Consider the following 21,360-nt stretch of genomic DNA (forward strand, 5'->3'; position numbering starts at 1 on the left):
TCCCGGGGCTGCTCCTGCCCCCAGGCTGGGGGGGATCCCTGGGATGTTCAGAGAGAAATGTCCAAAAAAACCCTAAAAACTCTCTTTTGCTTTCACAGGTCATTTCCCAGCTTCCCAAACCCTGGGAAAGCTCCTCCAGGGAGCTCAGCCCAGGAGACCCACCTGTTTTTGGGATGCAGTAGGACCTTCCCGCTCACACAGGATCCTCCAAACCACAGCTGCAGCTTCCAATATTGAGATTTTTCAGGATTTTCCCAGATTTGGGAGCACAGCACGGGCAGCAGGGACCCACAGGGATTGGGTGGGAAGCAGGGGAGGGGTGGATGGACAAAGGAAAGGCTTAGATCCGATTGTGTGGAAGTGTTTTCTTGGGAAATCCAGCCTGGGTTGAATTTCCAGCAGCTTTATGAGCCTTTGGAAATAGATAATTCCAAAGGAAAGGTGATTTCTGGGCTGTTCTCCAACTCCCTTCTGGGAAGCAAGTGCTGTTATGGGAATAGAACCAAACTGAACACTGTGGAATTATTAATTTTCCCAATGTTCTGTGGAAATGGAGCGTATGGAAAACCTCCGCCCTGAGATGCTTGAATTCGGGATGATCCCACCATGGCTGGCCCTGGTTTGGGCACTGGGATGTTCCTGATGGCCATGGAGCACTTTGGAGATTTCAGCATCATAATTCCAGCTTCCCAAATAATTTTGAGGGAGCTGGGGGGGCTCAGCCTGGAGCAAAGGAGGCTCAGGGGGGACCTTCTGGCTCTGCAACCCCCTGACAGGAGGGGGGAGCCGGGGGGGGTCGGGCTCTGCTCCCAGGGAACAAGGGACAGGAGGAGAGGGAACGGCCTCAAGGGGAGGTTTAGGTTGGATTTTAGGGAAAATTCTTTTCTGGGAAGGGCTGTCCAGCCCTGGCACAGCTGCCCAGGGCAGGGGTGGAGTCCCCATCCCTGGAGGGATTTCAAAGCCCTGTGGATGTGGCACTTGGGGACATGGTCAGTGGTGGCCTTGGCAGTGCTGGGGGAACAGTTGGACTCGATCTTGGAGGGCTTTTCCAATCAAACCCATTCCATGATTACCCAGAAATTGTTTCATTCCCTTCTCCAGGCAGATCCAACCAGCAAAGACTTGTTGCTCCAACAGCAACAAGCCCAGGAGACCAGTGGCTCCAACACCAGGAAAGAGGGAGGTGGAAGCAGCCTGGGTTGTCCAGAGGCTCAGGAAAACCAGGGGTGTTTGAACTCCCTGGCTCGTGTCCCGTGCAAACAGCGGGATCGATTCCCAGCGACCGTCCCAACCTGCACAAAGGTTGGATGCTTTGCTTTTCCCAGTGTTTATTCTTACAGATCGATGGTGGACACAAGCACGAGGCACTTTTGGGAGCTGGCATTCCTCAGGGAATGCTGGGATCCAGGCTGAGCCCAGCCTGCTACAGGATGCGCAGAGAGGAGGGGGGTTTGTTCTTCCCGGCAGCCCTGACGATCCCGGGCTTCCTGCGCATCTTCTGCAGGGCCAGCATGGTCCTGTCAAAGGTTTGCTGGGAACAGGGAACACAAAGGGATCAGCTTGGATTTCACAGCACAGTTCTCACCTGTAAGAGCTTTTTACCTGAAAAACAAAACCAAACCCCTTCCCAGCCTTTCCAGGTGGTGCTGGGAAAAGCTGGAAAAATCCCCGTCACACCAGCGTTGCTCTGCCGGTGGTAGGTCCCAGCAGGCTCCAAGGAGGGCACAACAAATCCTGGGAAATTCTCCTGAGCACTGAAAAGCTGGTTTGAAATGTTTTCATGGAACCCAGAACAGTTTGGGTTCCAAGGGATCTTAAGGATCGTCACATTCCAACCCCCTGCCATGGGCAGGGACACCTTCAACGAGCCCAGGTTGCTCCAACCTGGCCTTGGACACTTCCAGGGATCCAGGGGCAGCCACAGCTTCTCTGGGAAATCCATTCCAGTCCCTCCCCACCCTCCCAGCCAGGAATTCCTCCCCAATATCCCATCTATCCCTGCCTTCTGGCAGTGGGAAGCCATTCCCCCTTGTCCCATCCCTCCATCCCTTGTCCCCAGTCCCTCTCCAGCTCTCCTGGAGCCCCTTTAGGCCCTGCAAGGGGCTCTCAGCTCTCCCTGAAGCCTTCTCTTCTCCAGGGGAACCCCCCCACCTCTCTCTGGGGGTTCCATTCCAGGTTGGACGGGGCTTGGAGCAACCTGGGATAGTGGAAGGTGTCCCTGCCCATGGCAGGGGGTGGAAAGGGATGGTCCTTGAGGTCCCTCCCAGCCCAGCCCATCCCATCCCAGGATGGTCCCTGCCCCAGCTGGGCTCACCTGTTGCTCCACCTGCATCTTGGCCCTGTAGAAGGGGGTGGATCCCGGGCACCCTGGCAGGCAGGTCTCCTGCAGCCGCTCAAACTTGTCCTGCTCATCTTCATCCTGCAGGGAAAAACAGACCCCATTCCATGTGAAAAACACACCTGGAGACACGAGTCAACTGGTCCCAGTCAATTCAGCCACATCTCCAAAGCCCTGGAAGTGAGAGGTTCCCATTCCTTCACCTTAGATGGGCACATTTGGGCAGGACTTTGGGAGAAGGGTCAAGGCTTTCCCAAAGAAACTTCCCTCAGCCATGCTCTGCCAAGAACTTCCCACAGGACAGTCCCCCTTCCATGCAGGATAATTCCACAGGGTCCTGGATGGCCAAGCTCAGCATGGTCCAGCTCCCAGCTGATGTCCATCCTGGGCTTCTCCAGGGAAAATGGGGAAGGTGTGAGCACACGTGGCTTGAATGAAGGATCATTTTAAAGACACCAGCTTCTATTTAATGTTTTCGTGCTGGATTTGGCACTTCCAGGGCTGGGGCAGCCACAGCTTCCCTGGGAAACCTGTACCAGGGCCTCCCCACCCTCACAGCCAGGAATTTCTCCCCAGTATCCCATCTCACCCTGCCCTCTGGCACTGGGAAGCCATTCCCCTCATCCTGACCCTCCATCCCTTGTCCCCAGTCCCTCTCCAGCTCTCCTGGAGCCCCTTCAGGCCCTGCCAGGGGCTCTCAGCTCTCCCTGGAGCCTTCTCTTCTCCAGGGGAACCCCCCCAGCTCTCCCAGCCTGGCTCCAGAGCAGAGGGGCTCCAGCCCTGGCAGCATCTCTGGGGCCTCCTCTGGACTCTCTCCAGCAGCTCCACGTCCTCCTGCTGCTGTTCCCAGGGCTGGAGCAGCTCTGCAGGGGGGTCTCAGCTGAGACAGGGGCAGAGGGGCAGAATCCCCCCCTCCGCTGCTGCCCATGCTGGGGAGATGCAGGAATTCTGGGAAATGAGAATTTTCCAGGAATGTGCCTTTTCAGGAGCAGGAAAGCCCCCGGCACCCCAAGTGGTGGTTCCTGGCAGAGAACTCACCAAGTCTCAGTTGCCACAAAAGGAAACACAATAGTTTGGCTGCAAACTTTGGATCCCTCAGGCTGGAAACCAGGCTGGAAACCAGGCTCCCAAGCACCCTCCACCTCCGGGCACTATGCCCAGTGCCTGATATTCCACACATTCCCAGGTCCCTCAGTCACTGTCCTGTTTTAGGCTCTAAATGGATGTGGCTCCAGACAGTCCCTCTCTGCTCACAGAGCACCAGGTCCTCCTCTTCCTCTTCCTCCTCCCTCATTCCCTCATCTCCACCAAGGAGGATAAGCAGAGACAACTCACCAGGCACATGACCCTGTTCAGGGGAATCATTCCAGGCCTGATGCTCCCACCGGGCCTCAGAGCTTCCAGCACATCCTCAGGGATACGGAAGGACTCGTTGTACCAGATCTCAAACTCTGCAAAGCAAAGAGGGGGCATTAACAGCCTGGAATGACCCAAGGGACAACAGTGGGGTGGTTCTCCCTGCCTATGGATTGGGCGGGATCTCGGTGCTCTTAAACCCTCAGAGGGGAGCTCAGAATTCCAAGATCTTGAGTTTAAACTCTTGGAAAAGTTGATTTAAGGGGGCTGGTGGCTGTGCTGGAGGTGGCTGCTGCTCCTGGGGACATTCCCTGGCCACGAGATGGCACCGTTCCTGCAGCCCATGGATCGGGATCATTCCTTTGGAATGGTCAGCACGTCTGGGGCTCGGGTTTCAATCCCACCCGCTCGAGCAGAGCCGCCTGCCATCCCATAATAGCCCGTGACAACAGACAGCAGGTGGGAATTCTGTCCTTATTAATCCTGGGCATTTCCCAGGCACTGCACTCCTGATAGGGAGAGTCTTGGATATTCCAACAAACATCTGGAACACCCAAAAGTGCCAAACCCGGATCCAAGGGGAACCAGTGGCTAAGTTAGGATTGGGCCCTGTCTATCCCTGGAACAATCCCTGGCATTTCCTCCATGGAATCTGCTCTGACGGATCCAAGCTGTGCCCTGGCATGTTTGTGGAAATCAAGTGTTGCCATGTGCACAACATCCAAATGTTTGGGGCTCTGGCATTCGTACACGGAGGGGACAAATCCAGGGATACAGCAGGGGTAGTTTGAGTGCACAGGTTCAAACCTGGAACACAGCAGGAATTTGCAGGGATCACCCCTGGCAGAGGAGTGACCAAGCTCTGCTTCCTGCCAAGGCTGCAACTCTGGGACCTGGAACTCCCAGGGGGAAGAGGATTCACCTGGAGTCCGGAGCCACAGCCCTGTCCCAGGGCAATTCCTCAACCACCACCTCTGTCACATAAAACCAAGGATGAGGTCCAAGGGCAGCAGTGGGAGCACTGTTGTTAAATTCCTTGTGGAAAGGTTTTTCCCAGTGTTGCACCTACTGGTGTGACCAAGTAGCAGAGTGTTGTTATTTGGGAGAGAGAATCTGCAGGAATTCAGTGTCAGGTCAAAAAGAAAAGTCACTTAATAAGCAAAAAAATCTGGTCTGGAAGGGAACAGGGAAAAGGACAACAGAGGATGGGAACTGCCTGGAGTGCCAGGACAAGGGGGAACGGCTTCCCACTGCCAGAGGGCAGGATTAGATGGGATATTGGGAAGGAATTCCTGGCTGGGAGGGTGGGGAGGGACTGGAATGGATTTCCCAGAGAAGCTGTGGCTGCTTCTGGATCCCTGGAAGTGTCCAAGGCCAGGCTGGAGCAACCTGGGCTAGTGAAAGGTGTCCCTGCCCATGGCAGGGGGTGGAATGGGATGATCCTTAAGGTCCCTTCCAACCCAAACCATTCTGGGATTCCGTGATGCTTGTGAATGCTCCAGCCTGGATTTATCCAGAGGCTGCTGGGCCCTGTGGATCCACACCTGAGATGAGCCTTTTCCGGCACTTATCCACCAGCTGTTGGCAGTGCTGGATCTCTGCCTTGAGGTCCTGCAGCTCAGCATAACCAGCCCTGTGCTCTTCCTTCAGCTCCTTCAGCTTCAGGATGAGGGAAAACTCCTTCTCATCAATGATGACCTGGCCCTCCTCGTCAGTGTATTCTCCTGGAGGGGGGAAAGGGAGAGGAATGTCCCTGGTGAGGGAGGAGGGGAGGGGAGGGACAGGGCTCTGCAGGGGGGACAGCCTGGAGGAGGGCTTCACTTGGATCCCATGGAAAAAATCCCAGGGAAGCCGTGGGAAAGGATTTAAAGGCTAAATCCTGGTCAGTGCTTTGGGACAGTTAAACCAGTGCTACTGAGAATCATGGAATGGTTTGGAATGGAAGGGATCTTCAGGATCACCCAGTACCACCCCCCACCATGGGCAGGGACACCTTCCACTAGCCCAGGTTGCTCCAAGCCCTGTCCAGCCTGGCCTTGGTCACTTCCAGGGATCCAGGGGCAGCCACAGCTTCCCTGGGCAACCTGTGCCAGGGCCTCCCCTCCCTAACAGCCAGGAATTCCTTCCCAATATCCCATCTCACCCTGCCCTCAGGTGTAAAGCCTGAGCAGCTCAGCTCAGGGAGGTGAAGTGTGGAGGACTCAGCTGGAGGACTCAGGTGACAGCCCGGCCTGTCCCACTGCCCTGGCAACCAGCAGTGGTGGGTTGGTGGTCTCACCACCCAAAATTCCTTGAAGCCAAGAGCTCCATTCCTCTGCCACATCCTTGTTGGCCACAGGGACTCACCCTCCTGCCACCGCTTCCGCTTCTTCCCCTCCAGAGCCTCCCTGACTGCCTCCATCTCCCGCTTGATGTCGTTGATCCTCCGGGCCAGGGAATTGCTGCTCCTCTTCCTGGCGAAGAGGATGCTCTTGTTCTCCTTGAAGATCCTGCTGATCTCACGTCCAGCCTCCTGCTTAAACAGCTCAAACGCCTCTGCCTTGGATGGGGGCAAGCTGAAACCAGACAGAGACGTGGGGAGGGCAGTTTGTTCTGCTCTGTGGCACAGAATCGTGGAATCATGGAATTGTTGAGGTTGGAAAAGCCCTCCAAGATCACCAAGTCAAACTGCTACCCCAGCACTGCCAAGGCCACCACTGACCATGTCCCCAAGTGCCACATCCCCAGGGCTGTTAAGTCCCTCCAGGGATGGGGACTCCACCCCTGCCCTGGGCAGCCTCTTCCAATGTTTTCCAACCATTTTCATGAAGAAATTTTCCCAATATCCAACCTGAGCCTCCCCTGGCACAGCCTGAGGCCGTTCCCTCTCCTCCTGTCCCTTGTTCCCTGGGAGCAGAGCCCGACCCCCCCCAGATCCCCCCTCCTGTCAGGGGGTTGCAGAGCCAGAAGGTCCCCCCTGAGCCTCCTTTTCTCCAGGTTGAGCCCCCCCAGCTCCCTCAGCTGCTCCTGCTGCTCCAGCCCCTTCCCAGCTCCCTTCCCTTCCCTGGACATGCTCCAGCCCCTCAGTGTTTGTCCTGTGCCTGTGGACCCCAAACCTGATTCCAGGATTTAAGGTGCCTGACCATCCTTGGGAATGGCCATGGGTGAGGTTTGATGGGATCCTCTCTGAGGATCTCTGTGTTCTGGCTGTGCCCTGGCATCATTCCCGTGCCAACCTCCAAACCCACTGTCCCCCAGGATACTCCCAGAACAAAGTTATTTACACAGACACCATATTCCTCAGGAGATGCCTCAGAAGTGAGCATTCCCTGGAAAGCAGGCCTCTAATGGATTGAGTTTCCACAAAAATAATGACTATTGTTCCTCCCTATTGTTAAACAAATTCCTTTGCTCTTTCCCCGCTGGATTCCCAGCCTGGATCAGCCACCTCTGCCAACCCAACCCTGGAGCTCCCTGCTTTGCCAACCCCACAGTGCTGCTGCCATGGCTTTGAAGTCCTGCCTGCTTAGAAAGTCTGAATTCCAAGTGGGATGTGTCATTCCCAGCTTTTCCATGAAATGGCTTTGATGCCAAGATGCCCCCACGAACACCAGCTCTCATCCCAACAGGAACCACTCTGGGCAGGAGGAGGGAAAACATCACACTCCATGAGTGCTGCTCTGTGCTGCATGAGGCTCTTTGGAGAGCAGGATAGATCTGGGAGGAGAAGGCAGAATCACAGAATTCCAGAATGATTTGGGTTGGAAGGGACCTTAAGGATCATCTCATTCCAACCCAGGAACCCAGGAGTCCCCACATTCCTCAGTCCAGCCTGGTCAAATCCAAGCTCCAACTGCTGCCATATCCTGACTGACCTCTTAAGGGCATTTTCCAGCTCCTCAAGGACTGTGGGACGCTGTTCCCGTGCCAAAATCCTGGCAAAGGGTTGTAAACAACAGCCACTGGGCAAACTGCCACAGCTCCAGCTCCACCAGCCAGCTCCGAGCTGCTGGAATTGCTGGGGGATGTGCCTTGTGCAGCTGCAGCTGCAGCAGCTTGTCCTGCCAGCTCCAGGATTTCAGGGATCTCAGAGGAACACTGAATACGTGTGGAGGGCACGGAGGAACACGGAAATGTGCTGAGGTGCTCCAGGAGTAAATTCTCCTGGGACAGTTTCCCTGGGACCCCAATGTCCAGAACCCACAGCCTGGGCTGATCCCACAGAGGGGCAGCAGGGGAAGGGGGGATTCTGCCCCTCTGCCCCTGTCTCAGCTGAGACCCCCCTGCAGAGCTGCCCCAGCCCTGGGAACAGCAGCAGGAGGACGTGGAGCTGCTGGAGAGACTCCAGAGGAGGCCCCGGAGATGCTGCCAGGGCTGGAGCCCCTCTGCTCTGGAGCCAGGCTGGGAGAGCTGGGGGGGTTCCCCTGGAGAAGAGAAGGCTCCAGGGAGAGCTGAGAGCCCCTTCCAGGGCCTAAAGGGGCTCCAGGAGAGCTGGAGAGGGACTGGGGACAAGGGATGGAGGGACAGGACACAGGGAATGGCTTCCCCTGCCAGAGGGCAGGGATAGATGGGATAGTGGGAAGGAATTGTTGGCTGGGAGGGTGGGGAGGCCCTGGCACAGGTTTCCCAGGGAAACTGTGGCTGCCCCAGCCCTGGAAGTGTCCCAGGCCACATTGGATGGGGCTTGGAACAACCTGGGATAGAGGAAGGTGTCCCTGCCCATGGCAGGGGGTGGGACTGGGTGATCCTTAAGATCCCTTGGAACCCAAACCATTCCATGATTCTCCGATTGTAAGGACCCATTTCCATGACTCTGGGGGGGTTGTGGCTGGATATGAGATGTCTCTGCACTTTTCCTGTTAACCAAAGGGGAAGGAATGCTGTAATTTTCAGAGACTTCCCAATTAAAAGTCCAGCTGACCAGGACAGAGCTCAAAGCACATGGAGGTGACAACCACCACCAACATAACTGGGTGCTCAGGGTGTTCCCAAAACCATTCCTGTCCTGTATTTTTACATCCAAGCACTGAAGATCCCCCAGTCCCTGCTGTTTGCTCTGTAGTTGTGCTCAGGGAACACAGTCCTGTTACTCCAGTGGAAACCACCACCTGGGAAGGGGGATCTACTCCCCTCCAGGGTTACCTGGGCTGCTGGGGCTTCTCCCCTGAGGAGAGCTCTTGCTCACTATCTTTTCTATCCTGCTCACTTGCTCCCTCTTCCTCATCCACATCCTTGGTGAGACTTTCTTCCTGAGTTTCTGGTGGTGCAGAACCATCCAGATCCCTTTCAAGGGAAGGGGTCACAAGTTTTTCCTTCCTGCCAGGGTGGAAAAGATGAACCAGGTTAATTAATTTCTTCATCAGAGGGAACTGGAGCCAGAGCTGCTGTATCCCTGACACAAGGGCTTCGGGGAAATGTCAGGAAGGAGCCAAGCAGGGATTTACTTCTGTAAATTGAAGGATCTTTCTCTACTCAGGACTCACTGGCTCCCCCTTCCCTCCCAAAATCTCTTCTCCTTCCCTACTCCTCTGCCAGCTCCCTCCCTGCCTCATCCATGGGCTGCCCATCCCAGCCTGACCAGAGCCAGTCACTGCCAAGGGCCAGGTCCTGCCCTTGGGTCTCAACAACGCTGGAATGCTCCAGGAGCAGGGAAGAGCAGCTGGAAAGCTGGAGAAGGACCTGGAGGTGCTGGTGACAGAAGCTGGACATGAGCCCAGGTGTGCCCAGGGGAGCAAGAGGCCAATGGCCCCTGGTTTGTGTCAGCTCTGGTGTGGCACCACCTCCAATCCTGGGGCAGTTCTGGGCCCTCAGGACAAACACTGAGGGGCTGGAGTGTGTCCAGGGAAGGGAAGGGAGCTGGGAAGGGGCTGGAGCAGCAGGAGCAGCTGAGGGAGCTGGGGGGGCTCAGCCTGGAGAAAAGGAGGCTCAGGGGGGACCTTCTGGCTCTGCAACCCCCTGACAGGAGGGGGAGAAGGGGGGGGTCGGGCTCTGCTCCCAGGGAACAAGGGACAGGGGGAGAGGGAACGGCCTCAGGCTGTGCCAGGGGAGGTTTAGATTGGATATTGGGAAAATTCCTCCTGGGAAGGGCTGTCCAGCCCTGGCACAGCTGCCCAGGGCAGGGATGGAGTCCTCATCCTTTAAGGGATTTCAAAGCCCTGTGGATGTGGCACTTGGGGACATGGTCAGTGGTGGCCTTGGCAGTGCTGGGGGACCAGTTGGATTTGATGACCTCAGAGGCCTTTTCCAACCTTGACAATTCCATGATTTCACGATTATCAGAGAAAAGGAAGAACTGCCTGGTGCTTCACTCACTTGATCTGCTCCTCACTCTTCTTGTCTTCCTTCTTCTCCCCAGGAACGGGTGAGGAAGAGGAAGTTCCAGTCTCCAAAGCCTCTCTCTGCAGCTTTTCCACTTCCTGCACCAAACCAGCATCCAAATCACCCACACCTGCCTGGAACCAGAAAGGAAGAAACCATCTGTCTGCACCATGGAAGCTGAGCAGCCCTTCCCCAGCAGCTCTCCCACCCCATTGTCCAACCTGACCGGGAAATTCAAACCTCTGTGTTGGAGTCCACAGCAGGATTTATGGACTAGGGATGATACATATCCTTGGCTCCAGAAATTATAAGGATTAAAAGAGGGATCTCAGCAGAGCCAGGTGATCTGACCTCACCTTTTACAACTGAGATGTAGACAGGGCACCTCCTAGTTTATATTTTATAGGATCAGGGGGAATGTTTAGACTGGGAAGGAATTCCTGGCTGGGAGGGTGGGGAGGCCCTGGCACAGGCTGTCCAGAGAAGCTGTGGCTGCCCCTGGATCCCTGGAAGTGTCCAAGGCCAGGTTGGACAGGGCTTGGAGCAACCTGGGCTAGTGGAAGGTGTCCCTGCCCACGGCAGGGGGTGGGACTGGATGATCCTTAGGATCCCTTCCAACCCAGACCATTCTGGGATTCTAATTCCCATTTAATAGATTATTAAGGTCAGATAATGGGCCTACCCTCTGCTGACAGGAATTCCTCTTCATTAACTGGTGCACCTCTGCTCTGCACACATTTTTTGCCCAACCCATCCCAGGATCATTTCTCAGTTTGATTTTGACAGGGAAAAGCTGAACTTGAGGCAAATCCCATTTTGGCAGCACAGTAGCCCGTTCTAAGGTGGATTCTGGGCCAGGCATTACCTTATCCTTCTTCTTCTCCTTGTCCTCTTTCTCCTCATCTTCCACCTCCTCACCAACCTCAGACCCAGAGTCAGCCTGGGACTCCCCCCTGTCTCCCAGCAGGTATTTGCTCTGTAACTTGGCCTCTATGTCTTTCTCCTGTTGACTGGGGGAGAAAACAGCTCCTGAAGCATCATATTCCACATGGGAAAACCTGGGATCCTGCCAGCATCAGATTTCCAAAGAAAACCCCCTTTTCCCCTTGGTCTCATCCCCAAACACCCCACCTTCCCCCTCCATGCTTCCCACAGCCATCAGAATCTTTATCCACTCTCTTCCTCTCTTTTTCCATGACTTCCCTTCAGGTCTCCTGGATATTGAAGCTTTTTGATGGGTATTTTTATACTTTCCATAACTGTGATCCAGATTAAATCACATTAACTCTGCTCATTCCCATCCCCTTATTTTAACCTTCAATCCAGGCTGGAAGGGGCTTGGAGCAACCTGTGGAAGGTGTCCCTGCCCATGGCAGGGGTGGAACTGGATGAGCTTTAAGGTCCTTCCATCCCAAACCATCCTGGAATTCCATGATCTTACCTTATAATTGCTTTGAACTGTTTAAACACCTCCTGGATTTGCCTGATGTTCACTATCTGAGGAAGAGAGGCATAAATCCAACACTGTTGGTATTCATTCTTTAAAGAAGCTCCAAATAAACCAATTTAAAGGGTTTTAGGACTGAGGAAAATTGTCCTCAATCTTCCAAAACAGGGAGACAGTCCCTAACGTGCAAAAAAGGAGTTAAATTACAGTTCTGTAGTGCTTTGGGGTGGAAAAAAAAGCCTCTTCAGAAGACACTTCCATTGTGTCTTCCTGGAGGAAAATGGGATGGAATCAATATTTCAGTTCTTTTTCACCAAAAAGCCACTTACATCGATCTCCTCAATGTCTCCTCTGAGGTATTTGTGGACTTGGGATTTAATTGCTGCTCTCTGGGCACCAGTCAGGGGGCTGTAAGACACCAAACGATTTTCCTGAGGGAAAAATGTGGAAAACTGAGGATCAGGGAGTTACAAACAGGTGAGGGGAGAGGAGAACGATGGGGACAAAGCTTTCAGCAGGGCCTGTCGGGGTGGGACGAGGGGGGAGGGTTTGAAACTAAAAGGGGGGATTTAAGGAAGGAATTCTTCTCTGGGAGGGTGGCACAGGTTGTCCTGAGAAGCTGGAACTGTTCCAGGCCAGGTTGGACAGGGCTTGGAGCAGCCTGGGCTAGTGGGAGGTGTCCCTGCCCATGGCAGGGGGTGGCACTGGGTGATCCTTAAGGTCCCTTCCAACCCAAACCAGTCTGGAACTCCAGAATTCCACCAGTCTGGCAAACACCTGACATTACTGTGCCCATTTCTGATTGGGATTCTCATCACCTGACTTGGCAGGTGATGGGATTTGGGAAGCAAACATTCCCCTTCCCATCCCAACCAGCAACAGAAGGGCTTCAAGAGCCTTAAAAAAACACCTCTGGTGGCTCAGGATTGAAGTTACAACAAAACCTCCCTGTGTGGGATCTTCAGAGCTTCCCCTAAACCCCAAAAGATGGTGTTGGAAGCAGAAGGAAGAATCCAATCCCACTGGACACTGAGTTAACTGATCCTTACAAACATGTCCTTCATGGTCAGTTCGTGCTTCAGGAGATTAATCTCCTCCTCCAGAGCCTTCACTGACACCTAACAGGGAAAAAAAGGGTGAGCAAATCACTAAATTATATTGGAGGGGGAAAAAAAAAAACTAAAAGCAGCACAGAACTGGCTGCTGGAGGATATCCCAGCTGGATAGCAGCTCCCTCAGGGTTTGCAGAGGGAATTGGTGGGTCTGGAACACATTTTGCCCTTGATTAGCTCCCAGCAGGACGGTTTCTGTCCTGCAGAGTCTCCTCAAGCCATCAAAAGAAGGGCCACCTGCTTTTTAATGTGATGGTTTCCTGCTCTGGCATTGTAGGGATCAGCAAGTTCCAGATTTAGGATATTATCTGGGAAGCCAAGCAGAAGTGAGCAGCTCTGACCCCACTGGGACAGAGGAGGGAGCCTCCTGGGCTGGGTTGGACTGAATGGCTCCAGAACCTGGAATATCTTCAGGGATTCACTCTTTAAAATGTGTTTCCAGAAAGGTGGGAGTACCCAAATCTTGGGATTCAGGGAGAACTGGACACTGTTTTGAAGGGACCTGTGAAGCATCAAAGCACAAAGGCTCCTTAAACACTCCAATTTCAGCTCCTCTGGTTTGGTTTTTTCCACTCCTCCAGCTGTGGAAGTACCCTCAGGACACCTAAAATCCTGTGATCCTTGTCCTTAAATTATTCTTTAAATAATTCCTTAAATTATTTCCTTGTTCAACCAAGTTTTCCCAGTTGTGGAAAAGATGTTACTTCACCAGCAGGAATGGGGATAACGCCGTGTAAAGCTGCAGGTGGGACTGGGGTGATTTCCCCACATGTCAGGGGAGTAATTCACAATAAAATATCTCTGCTGAGAGGTGAATCTTATCAGAAAAAGATTCACATGCAGTTGAAAAAATTTCCACATGTCACTGCCTGGCTGTTCCCTCTCAGCTAACTGGATACCTATTTAAAAAGTTTAATATTAATCCATTTTGTCATCCACCTAAAATTAGCAATGTCAGCTTGGCTGAGAAGGGATGACTTATGGAACTATCTAATTTTCCTCTGGTTTTTAAGGTTATTATCCTAAATATTAATGACTTTGAGCAAAAATTCCTTCCTCCATTCCCATTCTTTCCTTACCTCCTGCTCAAACGTCACGTTGGCAACTGGCTCTGCCATGATCCACCTCATCCTGGTAGCAAAGCGCAGGGAAGACAACTGGAAAACAAGGATTTTAAGGAACTGAAAGAGATACTGGCAGGGAGATCATTTTCCAAACCTGTCACTGCTTAATTAAGTCAGATACAAGGACACAGAAATATAAAAAATCTATTTAACTGCTCCGTGTCAGATCCAAGGACATGGAAATATAAAATCTATTTAACTGTTTAGTTTTAATCCATTTGAAGTCTATGTCACTGCTCCAAGGGATTCCCTCCTGTGTGTTACAGGTGTGGTTAAGCTCATCCAGTTCACAAAGGGAGATTTTCCCTGATTTTATCGTTTCACAGGTTAAAAACCAACCTGTTGGGAGGTTCCTCCTGATTCCTGATCCAGCTCTGCTGTGAACTGGTGCAATTCCAGTGAGCCCATTATGTGATGTCCCATGGAAACCCATCAGAGCTGGATAATAATGATAATTAACACTCTCAGTGTGCTAAAATGTGAGCTGCCCTGCTCCAGGCTTTCAGCTGACAGGAGTCTGTTCTCTGAGCCTCTGAGATAAGATGAGCTTTCCAACGTTTGGGATGAATCAGGCAGGATGTTTCCCTGCCAGGACCCTCCAGAGGCTGTTCTTTAAACCAAGGAGCAGTGGGAACAAGGCTTGGATCCTGCAGGAATCCCTTCAACTCACCGTCTCTTCCACGTGAGCAGCTTCCCCACAGATGTTGGTCACCAGGACAGTGTTGCAGTTGCCCCCTGGGAAAAAATAATAATAAAAATAAAGCAAAGAATATAATTGGGGGGGGGGGTGTTGTTGTTTCCTTTTCTGGAATTCATTATATTGTGTGCTGTTTAAAATACAGAAGAATCACAAAATTCCAGATGGGTTGGGTTGGAAGGGACCTTAAGGATCATCCCATCCCACCCCCTGCCATGGGCAGGGACACCTTCCACCAGCCCAGATTGCTCCAACCTGGCCTTGGACACTTCCAGGGATCCAGGGGCAGCCACAGCTTCTCTGGGCAACCTGTGCCAGGGCCTCCCCACCCTCCCAGCCAGGAATTCCTTCCCAGTATTCCACCTAAAGCCACTTTGATTTGAAGATGTCCAAAGGACACAGCCAGAGTATGCCTGTCCCTCCAGAGGGCACAGAGTCACTTAAAAACAAAGGTCAGGTGTGTTTCCATGGAGTGACAATGCAATGAAAACATGGGAATAAAACCTGTGATTTCCAGGAGTTTATAAAGGTTGTGTTTTTCAGGATTCCCAGAGAAGCTGGGGATTCCACATCCCTGGAAGTGTCCAAGGCCAGGCTGGAGCAACCTGGGACAGTGGAAGGTGTCCCTGCCCATGGCAGGGGGTGGCACTGGATGAGGTTTAATGTCCCTTCCAACCCAAACCATTCCATGATAAATTATGGCCTTAGGACTTAATATTCTCATAGAAACAGCACTTTTAGGAGCCCTTTGGGGCTGTTGTGAGGCCCAGCCCCTACCCAGGGAGTCCTTGAGGACGTGAGTGAGTTTGCTCTGCCGGAAGGGAATGTGGTCCCTCCAGGGATCAGCCAGGGCCAGGATGATTTGCTCCAGGAACGTCAGGGACCTGTTGATGTAGGAGTTCTCTCTCTGGATGTGTCCTGCAGACTGCAAGGGAGATCAAAAGGGGAAGTTTCCATAACATGTTTCTGGCCAAACAGCAGGAAAAAGCAGAGAAAAAACCTCTGAGGGTCAGGAGCTGATTCAGACCCAACAAATTCATGACCTGGAGCTTTCTCCAGTTTGAAAACAAGCTTTCAGAGACCTCAATTTTTCATTACAAGTCTACAAGGACTTGGATTTCCTTCCCAAAGGATGTGTTTGTCACAGGGCTGGTGCAATTTAAATCCTGATCAATACAGAATGTTATGGAATCAGGGAACTGCTGAGGGTGGAAAAGGCCTCTGAGATCGAGACCAACCAAGCACTGCCAAGGCCACCACTGACCATGTCCCCAAATGCCACATCCACAGGGCTTTGAAGTCCCTCCAGGGGTGGGGACTCTACCCCTGCCCTGGGCAGCTGTGCCAGGGCTGGGCAGCCCTTCCCAGGAGGAAGTTTCCCTGGGAGCAGAGCCCGACCCCCCCCCAGGTCCCCCCTCCTGTCAGGGGGTTGCAGAGCCAGAAGGTCCCCCCTGAGCCTCCTTTTCTTCAGGCTGAGCCCCCCCAGCTCCCTCAGCTGCTCCTGCTGCTCCAGCCCCTTCCCCAGCTCCCTTCCCTTCCCTGGACACACTCCAGCCCCTCCATGTCTTGCTCTGAGGGGCCCAAAACTCGTGGGATCCGAGGGGTTCCCAGCACTCACCGGGAGCTCGCTTAGTCTCTCAGAACCCGCCAGGTCTATCAAGGTGATTTTAGATTTAATGCCTTTGAGATTCCTGTAAACCCTGGAATGACACTGAGGGAGGACAGATTATAAACTGCACTTGAACTGAAACACAGTAAAAAAAAAAACAGACTGCAAAGGTCCTCTTTGAATCCCTAAAAAGCTGTTTGAAACATCTCTCGACCTCTCACCTCAATATAAATAGTAAAGATGCAGTGGGATCTGGAGGAATTCTTATTCAGGGCGTGCTCTGCTATTGCTCTGTTGGTCCCACCCTGCAAATGGAGACAAAATTCAAGGCTCAGCTCATGGGATTGTGGCTTTTTGAGGAACAGTCAGGGAACACCTCCCTGGATCTTTCCCACAGAAGAGCAGCTTTCCCTTCTCCAGGTGAACAACCCCAGCAATCCCAGCCTCCATCAGCATCCTTCTGCTCTTTAAAAAGGGATTTCCAGCACATTCCAGAGCTCAGGACACCACAGGTCCATCATTAAAAAGGCCAGAGAAAGGTTTTAAGGACACCAGACGGCTCTGGGTGAGAACACACTTCCTGCTTCCAGATCCAACCATTTATTCCTGTTCTCCTCATGAACTGAAGGAGCCAGAAGGAAAAGATGCTGATCTAAGCAATCAGACTCCCCTCACAAATCCAACCCATTGTGTGAACAGTCCTGCTGTAAAATCCAACCATGATCACCCCAAACTATCTGCCAAAGACCCTTTTCTTGGAGCATCTCCCAGAATCCCTGTGCCAGGGACATTTTCCTTGGGAGAACAAGGGCTGCAAAGATGTTCCACCCTCAATAAAGAGAACAAAGAGTGTTGGCTGCCCAACCCTCCTGGCCACACACCTCCTGCTTTCCTGCCTCCTCCCTCAGCCAACAAAATAATACAGAGAATAAAGGGAATGTTTGGGTTCTCTTGCCTCAGAAAGGAGATTTAGGGCCTGCTTCTCATGGCTGACAGGATGGATGGACAGACCCTTGACACAAACCCCCTGAGGGGAATCCAGGACAGCCAGGGGGGTGTTCCTGGAACCAGGGCCCAGGAGGTCAAACAGGGCCTCGTTGTAGACTTCCAGGTAGGAAATTAGGACAGTGATGGAGAGGCCAGGGGATTCTTTAGCTGCTTGGAAGACCTGCACAATGACACAGAGTTTGTTTCCGTTCACAGACAGGATTTTTAGCTATTTATGGTTTCCCAGAGAAGATATTTCTATGTAGATGTTTATGTAAGATATAAACAGATACAGGATTAAAATAGATATGATTAAAATAGATATAAGACAGAAATAGATATAAGATATTAAGCTATATATAAGCTATACATTTATCTAAGATATGTAGAGATATGTATATAGAGATATTTCTGAACAGCCCCAAGTATGTTTGGGTGTGTGGAGTTAAATCTGAGCTGTGGTTGCCTGAGGGCTTGACTTGGATTTGGATTCAATGATCTTATGGAATCAGAGAATCCTGGAATGCTGTAGGCTGGAAAGGACCTTAAGGATCACCCAATGCCACCCCTGCCACGGGCAGGGACACCTTCCACTAGCCCAGGTTGCTCCAACCTGGCCTTGGACACTTCCAGGGATCCAGGGGCAGCCCCAGCTTCTCTGGGCAACCTGTGCCAGGGCCTTAGAGGTATTTTCCAACCTTAATGGTTTTATGATCAGTTTTAACAGGATATCACAAAATGGTAGCTTGGAAAACACCCCTTTTGAAGGCTTGGTGACCTTTGGGGAGCAGCCAGACTTTTCCACAAGCAGGTAGAACTAAACCTCTGTGAATGACAGCCAAGCTGCTTCATTTCTTTAACCCTCATCCCTTAGGTGAAATGAAGGGGGAAAAAAAGACATAAATCATATTCACTGTGTTAAAACACTTTTCTATCAGCGAGAGCAGATCCAAGAGGTGTCCCTGGTATTCCTCCCAGCCCCTCTTCCCAGATCCAGTACCTGCTGGATAGCTCTGGGGATGATCCCTCGGTGCTCATACTCAGCTGCTCCAGTCATGGTGTAAGTTTTACCAGCCCCAGTTTGCCCATAACACATGATGGTGCCTGGAAAATCCCAGACCAAAAGGATAAACTCAAACAGAACAGTCAATGGATCTGTCCTCAAACCAAACCCCTATTTATTGTCAAAATTACAAAAATAGCAATAAATCACCATTGTAGCCACGTAAAGCTGCAGCCACCAAGTCCCTGGCCACAGTCTCATAAACCTTGTCCTGGGAGGTGTTGTGGAGGAGCCCATCCATCCTGAAGGACCAGTCAGTGGAGGAGTTGTTCACAAGCCCTCCCCTGGCATCTTTTTCGATGTGGATGTCGATGCTCTGCAACCCAAAAAGAGAGGGAGATCAATTCAACAGCCATGAAGAGTTCCAGGGACTGGGGACCTGGAATTAAGTAGGAAAGGGAGCACAAACACCAGGATTATTTCACTCCCTTGGATGCTTATGGATGTGCTAAAAATACCTGGTAATACTCTCAAATTTCTGGGGGTAATTATTCTAAATAAAGAAGAAATGTGGTTAAGCTCAACTGTTTAAATTTCAATTATTTTGTGTCTCAGGGAAATTCTGAATTAAGCACGAGAAGGTGAAGGGAGGAACTTGCACAAGGGGGGACAGAAATACTGTGCCAAGCTGTGGTTCCCACTGGGAATTCCTCCTGGATCAGTCAGTCCCAGCCCTTCTGAGGGTTTTCCTGGTGATTGTACCACCAGAAGTGTGTTTTCCATAGTCAACACCACTGTCAGGCAGGAACACGGGAACCAACACTCCCCAAAACGTTATCCATGGCCTTAAGGGATGGGAAAATCCTGCCTTTTCCATGGGCAAAGCTGAAAGCAAACTCCAAACCTTTCCCACTTGGGAATTTCTTTCACTCTACCTTGTTGTCTGTCCCAAACTTGATCATGTCTCGGGCAAAATGAGCCGTGGGCTTGACTCGCACAAAGGCCTGGATTGGCTTTATGGGTCTAAACAGAGAGGGAAAAGCCAGGAAAATAAGGATGTTGCAATCCCTAAAATGGCATTTATATCATTTGTCGGGAAAAGGAGAACCCCAGAGCAGTCAAATTTAAAAATTAAGTGTTGGTAAAGGTTCAGCTGCAGTTTTTATTCTTTATTAAAAGCAACTGTGGGCAAAGAGCTGCTGGAAATCCTTTCCAGCCTTGTCCTGCTTGGAAAACTGAAAAGAGAAGGGTCTTAATGATCCTGATTTCCTCCTGTGTACCAGGCACAGGAGTGTTCAATAACACAAGTTTTCTTCCTCTTAGGCTTGCAAAGGGAAATATTTGCAGGAATAGGAGGGGGATTTTCTTTTGTTTGATTTTCTTTTGGTTTTTTTTAATATTTTAAATTCCTAAAAAACACCCAAACTTCAGTTTCCTGGAGCAAATATCCAGCCAGGCTGGAGGATCTGCTGAGTAAAACCCACCTAAAGAGGGCTCAGGGATCATCCAGCTGCTAAAGCCGCACCTGAGACACATGAACTGAATGTTTGGGAATCCCTGGAAGGTGTAGATCCCATAGTTTCCCCTCAATTATTTCCTCCAGACAGCCTGTGCTCAGTAATTATGTAATAATTAGTGATAACCTACAGTTTGGGACAAAATCTTTTGAATTTCTTGTATATTCAGGATTTCTGGGATCTCTCCACCATTTTACCTGCTCTGAAATGAAATGTGGAGGTTGGAGCTGAACCAAGACTTGTTGGATTTAAAACCTTTGGGGGATACCTGAAAGAGTCACTATCAGAGAACAGAGAGAAATTGCTGTTCCCCTCCTCCTCCTCCTCCTCCTTCTCCTCCTCCTCCTCCTCCTGGGCCTGGGATCTCCTGGAGATTGCAGAAGCCTGTCCAAAAAAAAAACCAAAACCCAGTGTTGGAGCAGTTGGGAATTATTTCTTCAAAGAAAGAAGTACAGCAGGGAAAAGGAGGAAGGGAAAATCCTGGGGAAGAATTCTCCTATGGATCAGAGAGAACAAATTCCAAAGGAGTGGAATTTTCCTCGCTGCAACAATGCCTGTTGCTGGATGTGAGGACAAAAGCAACAATTCCTGGGAGTGTTTATAAACACCAGGAGATGGGAAGCAACAGGTTGCCCAGAGAACTTGTGGCTGCCCCACCCCTGGAAGTGTCCAAGGTCCAAGGTTGGATGGGGCTTGGAGCAACCTGGGATAGTGGATGTGCTTTCAGGTCCCTTCCAACCCAAACCATTCCAGGATTCCAAGTGGGCCCAGCTGGGATTACCCTTGAATTAGTCTTTGTTTTGGAGGGAGAACCTCGTCGCTCTTCCGACCCCTGAACCTTCTTCTGCTTCTCTTCCTCCTGCCAGGGAAAAACAGACCCCATTCCATGTGAAAAACACACCTGGAGACCCGGGAAAACCGATCCCTTTTGCCACACTGAACATGGATTCAGCCATCTCTCCAAGGCTTTGGAATTGAGAAGTTCCCCTTCCAACAGCTCAGGTGGGCAGGACTTTGGGCAAAATCCATCTCCAAGAGTTGGGAATTGCCCAGAGAAGCTGTGGCTGCCCCCTCCCTGGAATGTCCAAGGCCAGGTTGGAGCAACCTGGGCTAGTGGAAGGTGTCCCTGCCCCTGGCAGGGGGTTGGAATTAGATGATCCTTTAGGTCCTTTCCAGCCCAAACCAGCCTGGAATTCTGTGCCCAGCTGGGATTACCTGTTGGAAGGAGGAGGCAGAACCTTGTTGTTTTTCCAGCTGCTCAACCTCCTCCTGCTGATCTTTCTCCTGCCAGGGAAAGACAGACCCCATTCCATGGGAAAAACACAACACCTGGACACACACGGACCAACTGATCCTGTTCTGCTGCACCAAAACCGGATTGAGCGATCTCCCCAAAGCCTTGGAAGTGAGAGGTTCCCTTCCCACACCTCGAGTGAGAAGATTTGGGCAGGAATTTGTGCAAAATCCGCCTGGAAGGGTTGGGACTTTCCAAGGGAAGCTGTGGCTGCCCCATCCCTGGAAGTGTCCCAGGCCAGGTTGGAGCAACGTGGGATAGTGGCAGGTGTCCCTGCCCATGGCACGGGGTGGAAAAAATGATCTTTAAGCTCCCTTCCATCCCAAACAGTTCCCGGGGGGGAGAAAGGGGGATGCTGTGAGGGGGAGAGCGATGCCTGGGGGGTTGATGCCCCCCGTGTGACCGCGCTCCCGGAGCCAGCAGCACCGACTAACCCTTGCGGAGCGAGGCGGCGACTCCTTCGTCATCCCCTTGCCCGGGCTTGGGCTCCGGCTCCGGCTCGAGGTGGCGTCCGGTGTCGCCATGGCAGCGTCCACTTCCTGTTCTCCATGGCAACGGCGGCTTCCGGTCCGTCCCGGA

General features: G+C 51.9%; 1 protein-coding gene across 4 annotated transcripts; it reads right to left on the minus strand.

Moving 5' to 3' along the window:
- Window positions 1-1,311: 1,311 nt before the first annotated feature.
- KIF9 (kinesin family member 9) lies at window positions 1,312-21,350 on the minus strand. Of its 4 annotated transcripts, XM_064640083.1 has the most exons (23): window positions 21,216-21,350; window positions 20,269-20,346; window positions 19,756-19,871; window positions 18,906-18,993; window positions 18,181-18,346; window positions 17,968-18,071; window positions 16,936-17,148; window positions 16,202-16,285; window positions 15,990-16,082; window positions 15,149-15,296; window positions 14,345-14,409; window positions 13,630-13,707; window positions 12,488-12,556; window positions 11,768-11,869; window positions 11,433-11,488; window positions 10,857-11,001; window positions 9,986-10,125; window positions 8,816-8,989; window positions 6,041-6,249; window positions 5,239-5,418; window positions 3,674-3,789; window positions 2,315-2,419; window positions 1,312-1,531 (listed from the first exon to the last, which is right to left on the minus strand). In XM_064640083.1, the coding sequence occupies exons 1-23, from the start codon at window positions 21,303-21,305 to the stop codon at window positions 1,424-1,426; spliced, it is 2,727 nt and encodes a 908-aa protein (XP_064496153.1). In that variant the 5' UTR covers window positions 21,306-21,350; the 3' UTR covers window positions 1,312-1,423. The 4 variants fall into 4 exon arrangements, with proteins under 4 accessions (XP_064496153.1, XP_064496167.1, XP_064496175.1 ...); XM_064640097.1 differs by lacking the exon at window positions 8,816-8,989; XM_064640105.1 differs by lacking the exon at window positions 5,239-5,418.
- Between the last annotated feature and the right edge of the window lie 10 nt (window positions 21,351-21,360).

The sequence above is a fragment of the Pseudopipra pipra genome, chromosome 1, assembly GCF_036250125.1.
Source record: "Pseudopipra pipra isolate bDixPip1 chromosome 1, bDixPip1.hap1, whole genome shotgun sequence".
In the NCBI taxonomy this organism is placed as follows: domain Eukaryota; kingdom Metazoa; phylum Chordata; class Aves; order Passeriformes; family Pipridae; genus Pseudopipra; species Pseudopipra pipra.